The following is an 11,440-nucleotide window of genomic DNA, read 5'->3' on the forward strand; positions in this document are numbered from 1 at the left end:
GATTCACATCAGATTACCTTGCAGTCCCGTCGTCACCATTTCTTTTTTTTCTTTGCATAGGATCAGTCGTATGATCGAACCTGTGCCTCATGCGCTCATTAGGGAATAGGGACAAACAGTCATTGAAATTACTTGAATTACCACACGATGGATCACATGAAAAAAAAAGACACATTCTGAACACGATACGATGGAACATATGTGCTGCACATATGATCATAAGATACGATTAAAGGACCCACGGGAGCGCGCATCGGATGAAACAATGCACGATTTCCACAAGACTGAACGTACCTCGAGTTGAAAATCGTATGATCGTCTAGAAATCGCGTAGGTGTATGGGGGCCTTAACAGAATAGCTGATGAAGATATTTGGATATTTCAATATCCAAATACAAATCAAGTGAATTTTCGAAAGAAAAAAATCTAGTCAAAGTGTTAAGTCCTTGTCAGTGGCGGCTCCAGAGGTGTGGCTGCAGCGCAGTCCAATATTCAAATAGGGGAGCCACATCAACTGCCACCACAAATGCTGCCAAACATCACTGGCAGTTGGTGTGGTTCCCCTATTTGAATATTGGACTGCGCTGCAGCCACACCTCTGGAGCCGACACTCATCCCAGACAATGAGCTTACAGTCCCACAACACTTGAGCCCTCTTGCTTTGTCACCTAGTCACCTTTTATCACTTTTCAGCCCTTTAGGAGTTGAATTTAAAAAAATTCCTGCTTAGTAGCTGCTTAGGTCATGGAAGGAATATACTCCCTAAATTTCATGTTTCTAAGTCCAGGGGTTTGGGCTGGGTGTTGATGAGTAAGTCAGGACATTTGTTTTTATATAATTAAGATTTATACAGTACTGAATATACATGTATATTTTCATGTAGTACGGTACCGACTTTTGCTGTATTTAGCATGGATACAATTTTTTAGTTTTTTTGCTATCCTGCATTTAGTATGGAACAGGCTTTCACCTTCTTGCTGTATTAAGTGGTTAATGTACTGTCCACTACTTTGCAACTACCTTATTTTTGCTTTTCACAGTTCAGTCACACCATGAAGAAAGGGAGCTGGGGCAGTGGCAGGCCTATCATGTAGAGCTGGGCCAGAAACATGAAGATGGAGGCTCTCACCATGTCCCTTTGGAAGATATTCTGAGGGAAGATATGGTTCTGGCATATATACGCGGTATACAACTGCAGCTTTCCACCATCCATAATTCTATTGAAAATATTAACCAATATCTCATCTGGACAGAGAGGTTGTCGTGATAATTTTTTGTTGAGGAACAATTGGACTGGATTGTATATTGCCGAGCCAGCCACCGCTGATGTCCATGGCTGTAACTGCTACTTTGATGTCTTTGCCGAGCTCCCCTCACAGACAGTGGGAGATAATAAACTTAGCCATCAACTCTCTCCGAGCACTCTTGCTTGATGATGTGGTATGTATGTATTGATTTATCTATAATGTTAAAATGAGAATGTCGTCATGGTCATAAGGTTGACATTGACCATGCCTACATTCATCATGTAGTCAGTAATGTTAGAATGTCGACATATCGTTACTGGTGGCCCAATGGTGACTTACTTGCTCCTCGTGGCTGCAGCAGCTTCCCAGTGATCATGTGACTGTCACGTCCAGGTAACACCTTTAATCCTCCATCGTTCCAGTAAGTATTAGTTTCCTATCCGTATCCTCTAACATCTCCCCTATTGCCTAACCCTATCCTCCCCTTTCCCCACTGCAGCCTTTCCATAATGCTGACATTTTAACAATTTTGATATTTCACCTGTATATATACACACATCTATATAATAATTGTCATTGCGCGCACAATGGACATAAGTATGGGACCTGGAGGGGGAGTTGGGACAGAGCGTTGATGGATTGGGGATTCAGAACAGCTGAGAAGGGAGCGGGCCAGAAAGAGTGGAGAGGGGGTGGAACCGGGTGGGAGGGTCCAATCATCCAGTGCCATGGTTTTACAAACCCGTAGCATATTTTTGGCAAATGCAGTACAGGTATTCTGATTGCAGATGGTGTTTGTGTTGAACTGGACTGTGCATGTGTATGTTTTACAAAAGCAATACAGACATTCAGACGGCAGATGATTTCCCCCAACTCTTTTAGAGAAATTGAGTGTTGCAATTCAATCAATGAAATATGTAGTGTAATTAGCCAATCAGAAAATGTAATCTACAACTATTAACCACTTAACAGACAATTTTTTTTCCACAAAACCACTTAGAAGTTTTAATTTTTTTATTTAATAAAGTTTCAAAAGTATTTCTAATAATATATTTAACTATTTTATGTAAATATAATATACCGAGGGGGTGCTTTGCACCACCCCATACCCCCTTTTCCATAGGCCTTCATTGTAACCTCCCACCCTCATTGGCAATAGACCCCACAGTGTAAATGTTCTCTATTAGTATTACCCCTACCCCCACCCTAGTGGCAATAGATCCCAAGTTGTGTAAGCCTCCACCTCCAGTGTAATGGGGGTCCGAAGGGCAATGTTGCTGACAACGCACGGGAGCGCACGTCATCAACGACATAGCTGGTACACCCTGGTTGATGTGGACGATATGTCAGCCCGATCCGTTGAGACGCAACGGGCAAAATATTGTCTAGTGTGCACCCGGCATTAGAATGCCGCAACTCTGCTATGTAGATTTTCCTTACTGTGAGGAATAGGTTCTTTATTGTTGGTAGTGCCAGACAATGGGAAAAAAATAAAATAATATTTTATACTTGTGGTCAATCCCGAATGGGAAGATTGTGGGCACTAAGTGGGATGTATGTGCCACATAACTGCTCAGACCTCAGTTGCATAGACTGCATGTGTGTATTCCAATGAGCACACAATTCTGTGAGAGTGCTGAATCTGCAGTTAACCACAGGGTGTGATGGCATACCATATCTGTATTGCGCAAGGAATACGTCCTTTAAGGCGTCAGCCCTAAGGATCGTAATTTCATTGCTTTTTTTAGTTTGAGTGGCGCAAATTCAGTGATTTGTGAATTTTCAGATCATGTCTAAGAAGCATTAATGGGACATGTGAGACCATAAGGTTTTTTTGTCTATGGAATTTTTTTTATAAATGAATAATTAACCTGTTACTTTCTTTGCTCGTGCTTGGTATCAGGTATAACTTGCTCAGTGTTTCTTTTCAAAGGTTGATTGCACTCAGCATAAGGAGCTCTGCTCTGACAATCAAGTACGTGGCTATCCAACTTTACTGTGGTTTAGAAATGGCGAAAAAGTAAGTAATCCAATATTGTAGAAATGCATCATCTATCTGTTATTGAACCTCTGTGCTCAGTACCTATATATTTGGCCATGCCATGCTTTGTGGTGAAATAAAAAAAATTATTTGCTATATCTACTTTTCTCCTGTTACAGGTGGACCAATACAAAGGGAAGCGGGATTTGGATTCCCTGAAAGAGTATGCTGTAAGCCAACTGAAAACTGCAGAGGAAAAGGAAGATGATGTTGAAGTACCAACTGAAGAGCCTGCAGCAATAGAAGTGGGTAGCAGCCTGCAGTTGCATAGCTAATTGTGTGGGTTTACTTGATGAGCCATAGTAAAGTGGCCCATACACCTACGCGTTCAGCATCCGATCCGATTCACATCAGATTACCTTGCAGTCCCGTCGTCACCATTTCTTTTTTTTGTTTGCACAGGATCAGTCGTATGATCGATCCTGTGCCTCACGCGCTCTTTAGGGAATAGGGACAAACAGTCATTGAAATTACTTGAATTACCACATGATGGATCACATGAAAAAAAAAAGACACGTTCTGAACACGATACGATGGAACATATGTGCTGCACATATGTTCATAAGATACGATTAAAGGACCCACGGGAGCGCGCATCGGATGAAAAAATGCACGATTTGCACAAGACTGAACGTGCGTCGAGTCGAAAATTGTGTGATCGTCTAGAAATCGCGTAGGTGTATGGGGGCCTTAACAGTATAGCTGATGAAGATGGAACAATAATAAATAAATAATAAACTAACAAAATAATTGTAGCAATTTTAAACCATACAAAAGGCATAGGCTCTAGTAAAACAAGGTGGTTAGTTACCCAAAATAAAAGTATTTTCATAAAATTTCTTTTGGGGGGGAAATGGCTTCTTTATGGGAAGAAAAGGATTAGCACATTTCTTAGGGGTGTTCATAAAATGACAGAGAGAGTGTGAAATCTTTGTCTCATTTGTAAATAAGAAATTGTATACCTTTCCATAATGTAGAAAAGGGCCAGCACTGTGTCTGTATGGGGCTGTGACTGTGCCTGCAAGGTTTTCCATGCATAAGAGTTATCCATTCCAGTTTATTTCTCAGAAGTCCAAATGTGGAAACTACACACAAGCTACATCTGCTGCCGCATTACCAGAGCTGCAGCCAATTTGTACCATATGTGTGTAGATGGCAAAGGTACTCAGATTCCGTGGGAAAGCCAAGCATATGGATTGTTAGGGGCACTATGTTTCTTATGCCAGTGTCAATTTTAGATCTGTTTCATCAAAGCAGACTATTGGAAAGAGATTGAGTTGAACAATTAGGTTGCCGATGGTTACCCCATCTCATAGTTGTGGTCAGTGATGCAAATTTGACTGATTTGATATATTGCAAATATTAGAAGGGAAAGCAAATATTAGACTTGTTAATTGTATAATTCAAATGCAGTCTCAAACTTTGAAAATACATTTTATAAAAATAAATAAATAACGCCTCTCAACTTCAGTTATTTGTGTATTTACTGAAGTATATGTGGAAGAGACTTGTATTGCCAGAGACTTCATGCAGCAGTGAGTTAAACATAGCGCCTTTTAGTTTCTATGAGCAGTTGTGGGAAAAGCTACGCTCTACCAGGCGCGCCTCATTACGTGCAGGTCTCTCCGGTCTCTAACTATACGCTGTTTTATCTCTTCCAGTCCAAGGTCCTGTCTCTTACTGAAACTACCTTTGACCAGACTATTTCCACAGGTGTCAGCAGGGCCGGATTAAGGTCTGTGGGGGTCCCTGGGCAACAAACATGCGGGGGCCCCTCTATATATATATATTTACACGCACATTTTATATATATATATATATATATATATATATATATATATATATATACATATATATATGAGGGTCATGCTGGCAAGAAGCAGGGACAGTGTACAAACTACTTTCCACTATTCAATTGTAATCAACAGTGTTTGAATACACTTGTAAACTTGCAAATGTTTTGCAGACTGTCCCTGCCTGTTCCCAGCGTGACGATCTTTCATGCAGGGAGAGACCTGAAGAGAGGAGGAGCAGAAGCTCAGCCATCCACCCCAGCGGTTTTGTCTCCTTCAGTTCATGCTGATCACGTTTGTCCTGTTAATCAGCCCTCTGCCTCTAGCGCTCACCCCCCACCCCCCCATCATCTATCAAGAGCTCAGCAGGACTCTTCTCAGCAGCAGGCTGCCACTGCCTGTCTCAGTGTAATAGGTGCAGCGGCAGAAGCAAGAACTGCCTGGCGTCTCCCTGCAGTGCAGGACTTGATGAGCTGGTTGCGCCGGCCCTGGGGGCTGGGGACAGTGTGTTGGGGCCCCCTATGTGTGGGGGCCCCAGGACGATCGCCCCTATCGCCCTCTCTATAATCCGGCCCTGGGTGTCAGCTTTATCAAGTTCTATGCACCATGGTGAGTATTTTAGCTGTAACCATGTGGATTCTCCAGACTGTTGTGTTTGCTGTGGTTGGAGGTGTTTGGATTCCGCTGTCTGGCTTATACACTGGTGTTAAGCTAACGCTGCAGCAAAGTGTATGAAATGTACTGCTGAAGTGCAATATGTCCACTGATGTTAGGAAATCTTCCATTGATTCTATAACTTGGTTCATGCACTGATGTTATTTCTTAAGGTGTGGACACTGTAAGCATCTTGCTCCTACGTGGGAGGATCTCTCGAAAAAGGAGTTTATTGGTTTGAGCGATGTTAAAATTGCCAAGGTTGACTGCACTGCGGAGAGATCCCTCTGTAACAGATTCTCGGTAAGTCTGTACACTCATTTGTTTCTCTGCTAATTGCTGAGACCTTTTATTACTTTGTGTGTGTGAGAAAAAGGTATTTTTCTCTCTATACCTCTGTGAACTTTAGGTTTATTGCGTTTTGTAGGCTGCATGTTTGCCTCAGTCTATTATAACGTGCACCTTTTTACCTGTCTCCAATGCAAAAATATAAGGGCACATTTAGGTGGAAGAATTACAAAGTATGTTTTGCGCTGCCCTATAGTTACACATGTATGTTGCATTAACCACTTAGAAGCAAGATGTGGTGCGGTCAGGATTCGTATATTGTTGGATGCAGTTTGAGGGGTGATTCTGGTAACTATCATTTTGTGACACAATTACTTAATTTCATAAAAATACTCTAGTGACGAGGAGGTTTATGAAGTTGGGAACTTATATTTATTGTAGTTATGTAATTCTGTTTCCTTGTATGAGTACTGTAAAAGTTTCCTCCGTATTCAATTCCAGAGTCTTTTTGCCGGTGCGGAAACGCAATGCAATAGAACCGGCAAAAAAGTTACTCCTATGAATAGGTGTTGAAAAAAGTGCAAAATTGCGGTTTAGGGGTGCAAACCACCCTGCACCCTTGGGACAGTTCCCCAAAGGTAAACTGCGTCAAAAAAAGTAAAAAAAATACTTTAGATCACTCCAAAAAAGTACTTTCATTTTGGGGGTGAAAAAGTCCAAAGTTAGAGGACAAACTTAAAAACTAGGGAAATAGAAATAGACTCTAGTGGGGTCCCCAAGTATGTCACAGGTGTTTTTAAGTTTGCAGGTGGTTGCGAAAGGTGTTTTTTTTTTTTAGTTGTTTTCAAATGTCACTTTAGCAACTTTAAAATATGCTAGCAGCACCTAAGGTTTAAAAATTAAAATTTTTATTTGTGACTGTTTATTTTCCAGCTAATGGCGTTTGCAGTATAAGTTACTAAAGAAAACAATCCCTCACTATGAGATTTGTCTCTCACCATCTAGCATGCCTAATATACAAATAGGACATATGGCCCATTCCTCTACAGCAAAGCCTCCATGTGTTAATGGAGGAAATGCTTTCAGTTCTGGCAATAAATGAAGAAATTGGTTAGTTTAAACCCAGTAATTATTTCAAGGCATATTTGCAATTTCTTTCTGTCTTACAAAGGAAAGATGATCTTTTCCTTGTTCACAGTAATGGGGCAAATCCACTAGACGATCTACTCCCTGTCCAATCTTTAAACGATTTTCCCTTGATTTTTTCCCTTGAAATTTTATCTTTCAGTCTGAACGATTTGCAAACGATTTACAAACGATTTACAAACGATTTGCAAACTATCTGTAATAGATCAAGTGAAATTGACCTGCATGTTCAGTCGACTGACGAGACGATCAAACGACCAGCGGGAGCGCGCATCGTTGATTGTTAACGACCAAACACTGCACGATTTATAAACGATTTTTAAACAATTGAACAATAATGACATTGTTATCGTTCAATCGCCTGCTAAAATCGTGTAGTGGATGCCCCCCTTAACTTCCAGAGATTCCTGGATTTCCTACCCTGAAAATGCTACTAAAATGAATCCTCATTTTGTGCTACTATTCAGCAAGGCCATGTACTTGGTACAGCTGGAAATGGCGATTACCCCTATGTCATACAGATTTGTGCAGGACTAAGATCTGTTGTATAAATTCCCAGTTGCATTGTTTGAGCAGGCATAAGTGAAATTGAGCTAAGTCAGATAATGGGGAAAAAAGCACAGCATTTAATTTGTTAAACACGTTTACCTAAATGAGTCCTGCATGTGCACATGTGATTGATAAATACTCATATGTTCAAGTTTCGTTGAGGTGAAGTCTAAACTTTTCATTTAAAATTGTCCACCTATACTACGCTATTCCTAAAAGAGCTGCAGATGTGTGGTGTGCTCATGGTGTAATAGATTTTACATATATATATATATATATATATATATATATATATATATATATATATATATCCTCCTGATACTGCTTGATGGTCCTCAGACCATTATTTGCTTATTAAGGTGTCTGATTTTACAAACCGCCTAAGTTAATTGTCAATTTACCACATGGGGACTTTTACACCCGAGACTATTCAATTGTAAACCTATTATCCTTGCACGGTAAATCTGCGATTAATACATAGATTCCAGGGTAAGCACCCGGAGCTATGGGTTAATGTGTTTGTCGTGGCAGAAAAAAGACAAAAAATATCACTACTTTATGCGGATTTCTATTCAAGCCACAGGACGAGGTGAACAGAAATCCGCGTTAAGTGGCTGTTGCGGGCTGTAATTGAATAGCCCCAGACACCGCATCGCAGCTAATTAGCCCTTCGAGGCTAATTAAATTCGACCCTAAGTGTTTAATTATATTTTGGCTCAGGCGATCAGAAACACAGGGTGTCCCATGTATGTATTCCCAATCTGTAGTAGTCTCCTACAGACTTCCAGCATTTGGGACAGTGAGAGGCATGTGTGATTTCTTTTCAATTAATGGAAAGCCCAAGAGAAATGATGGAAGTAGAGATGAAGGTTTGTAGATACAGGTAAAGCAGCAGCTTATTCTGCTTTGGCTGCATTCTGCCGAGATATTCTGTTTCGTATACAATTAGTAAGACAAATTGAACATAACATAAAAATATATATATATACCAGAACAATTAAATTGAACAGAAGCCAAAATTCCCTGCTCACAAGATGTTGCAATTTTGTGGGGAAGAATTCTAGATTTAAGTGTTATCTACATAAAAGTAATACTGTAGCCTAGTAGCTTTCAGTTCTTATTTTTCTGCACTGTGACTGACCATCCATCTTATGTTGGGCATACACTATATACAATTATTGGGACGATCGCCCCGATAATTGTACTGTGTGTGCTGCCGACCAATGTTAAAATATCGATTGGTCGGGCATGCCGGATTGTCTAGCCCATCTGATATATCGGGGCCAAGACACTGTGAGATATCTCAGTGTATGCCCTTGATATCTGCAGGCTGTGAGGCTTCCAGATAAAATGTATGTCAGTCTCTAAGGTATTTTATCTGGCAATGTATGCCCAGCATTATCTTCACGGTCTGATTGTGCTCTAGGGGCTGATTCCGAGTTGGTATTAAGGTAAAAAAAACAACAAGCAACTTTGCACCTTAGCAAAACCATGCTGCACTGTAGGTGGTGCAGATTTAGATTTGGGAGGGGCGTATCCTAGCTCAAATCTAATTTGTGCGCAGCACAGACAGTGTAATGGTTAGCATTACTGCCTCACAGCACTGAGGTCATGGGTTCGATTCCCACCATGGCCCTACCTGTGCAGAGTTTGTATAGGGTTTCCTCCAGGTACTCCGGTTTCCTACCACACTCCAAAAATATACTGGTAGGTTAATTGGCTCCCAACACATATTAACCCTAGTGTGTGTGTGTGTGAGCATGTGATAGGGAATATAGAGTGTAAGCTCCACTGGGGCAGGGACTGATGTGAATGGCCAAATATTCTCTGTTAAGCGCTGCGGATTAAGTATGCGCTATATAAATAACTGGTAATAAATAAATAATAAAAATAACATTTGCAGGGTAAAAATAAAGCTATCTAGCATTTGTAGGCTACATGCAAAAGCAGCCAGTATTTACCCTGCATGCATATATATTTGCGCACCTTGCATTGTAACAAGGTTTGTCCAGGTGCAAACTTACTTCTCTTTTGATTTGCTCTCAATCTCAACTATGAATCAGCCCCAAAGTTTGTTCTGTCTTTCCACTGGGAATCTCCTGTTCAGTGTATTGTCAATGACAAGGTACAGATCTATCTATGTTGTGTGAATTTTGCGTTTTTTTAATCTGTAAATATTAAGCAGCCTTATTGTTTATTCTATGCTGTAGGGGGACTTGTATTGTGATTAATGGAGACCGAAAGCTCAGGATGTATATTCAGTAAAATCCTTGAAAGGAGCTGCAACTCTGCTTATAAAAGTCCCTCACATTCAGATTTAAAACTGAGGGCCTAATTTTTTAAATTGAAATATATATATATGTGTGTGTGTGTGTGTATGTATGTACATGTAATATATATATATGTGTGTATGTGTATGTATGTACATGTAATATATATATATATATTGGAACAGTTCCATAATTTTAATGCTGTATAATAATATTTCCAGGGTAGAAAATATTATACAACATTAATCTGTCTAATGTTTTATTCATTGATGGTGTGCAAGGGGAGGGGAGATGCTCAAATGTCGTGACTATCAGTTAAGCCATCGTTTCACCTGTACAGAACTACTTTTTTAGTTTTCAAATGTGTTTGACAGTAACTTAATTATATATATACATAGATGGATGGATAGATAGATAGATAGATATAGATAGATAGATATATTAAAAATAATAGTGTTTTTTTTTTATTAGCCAGTTGTATTCTCCCTTTAGTTCCACCACTGTACTGTAGTAAATGCTTTCTAATAAACACAAGGTATAATAGAGTGCTTTTAGCTCCTTTTTTAGCCATAAAGCATCTACTGCTTTCTTTACCTTGTTCAACCCTTCCCCTTTACAGGTACATGGGTATCCATCATTGCTACTCTTTCGTGCTGGGGAAAAAGTGGGTGAGCATGAAGGTGCCCGAGATCTGGAAACATTACAGAACTTTGTCTTGCGTCACTCCAGAGATGAACTATAAAACTTCCCTGAACCCTATGGGTTTATCTCGTCTGTATGGGCCAAATGGTTACTGAATTTTCTACATGCAGTACTACAGAGCGTCTTGATTTGATGGTTTGTCCTCTCTGTATTCTGTAAGACATGTTTAACCATGGAAAAGGAAGGGATACAGCAATTTGTCTTTCAGAAGGGCAACAGAAACCTATATAAAGACATCTCAGGATGTAGGTTTATTATGCCACTATATGGACAATATGTCTTAAGGGGAGGAATTTAACAATCTGTCTCTTAAACATATTTCATCACCTCTTTCTCTTATTGTGAAATTAGAAGTGAAGTGCCTTACTTACTTGCTGGGTGGGTAAGGGATGAAGGGTTACACTAAATGAAACAATTAAATAAAAAGATTTTTCATTGTTCTGTGTAGTATGTCGATTCTGACTATGGTGTGCAGCATATATCAATGGTTTGTTAGAAAATGTTATACCTAATTACCTTTTATGGGAAATTATTTTTGATCCTCTGTGTCTCCATGTACTGTAAGCCTAACCTAATTGTTTTTGGCTCTAGGCTAGGCTGCCCCAATAAACGCAGCTTTAACAGACAAACCATAATGTGTTGGATTTTTTGTTTTGTTTATTTTGCCACCAAGTGTTTCAATATCATTATAACAGTACAGCACTTACTGTGTCCGATCAATGTTTTATTACAGACTTCTGCATTCAAATA

General features: G+C 39.9%; 1 protein-coding gene and 1 long non-coding RNA gene across 2 annotated transcripts; both read left to right on the plus strand.

The window, feature by feature from the left end:
- Nucleotides 1-1,332: 1,332 nt before the first annotated feature.
- On the plus strand, nucleotides 1,333-5,371 carry LOC148524756 (thioredoxin domain-containing protein 5-like). Its single transcript, XM_088471633.1, has 5 exons — nucleotides 1,333-1,440; nucleotides 3,166-3,267; nucleotides 3,408-3,533; nucleotides 4,950-5,023; nucleotides 5,296-5,371. The coding sequence occupies exons 1-5, from the start codon at nucleotides 1,333-1,335 to the stop codon at nucleotides 5,369-5,371; spliced, it is 486 nt and encodes a 161-aa protein (XP_088327759.1).
- A 302-nt stretch (nucleotides 5,372-5,673) lies between these two features.
- Nucleotides 5,674-11,049, plus strand: LOC148524757 (uncharacterized). The gene is made up of 3 exons (XR_015878349.1): nucleotides 5,674-5,690; nucleotides 5,909-6,038; nucleotides 10,608-11,049. It is a non-coding gene; the product is annotated as an uncharacterized LOC148524757 (long non-coding RNA).
- Nucleotides 11,050-11,440: the final 391 nt, after the last annotated feature.

The sequence above is a fragment of the Taudactylus pleione genome, unplaced genomic scaffold (genome assembly GCF_031769625.1).
Source record: "Taudactylus pleione unplaced genomic scaffold, aTauple2 ptg000116l, whole genome shotgun sequence".
NCBI lineage: Eukaryota > Metazoa > Chordata > Amphibia > Anura > Myobatrachidae > Taudactylus > Taudactylus pleione.

What these genes read in the sequence shown, in the direction of transcription:
- LOC148524756 (XM_088471633.1), top strand. Translation starts at nt 1,333, where the DNA reads ATGGCTGTAACTGCTACTTTGATGTCTTTGCCGAGCTCCCCTCACAGA. An exon ending in CACTCTTGCTTGATGATGTG is followed by an intron (nt 1,441 to 3,165) that starts GTATGTATGTAT and finishes TAACTTGCTCAG; the next exon opens with TGTTTCTTTTCAAAGGTTGA. An exon ending in GTCAGCAGGGCCGGATTAAG is followed by an intron (nt 5,024 to 5,295) that starts GTCTGTGGGGGT and finishes TCTTTCATGCAG; the next exon opens with GGAGAGACCTGAAGAGAGGA.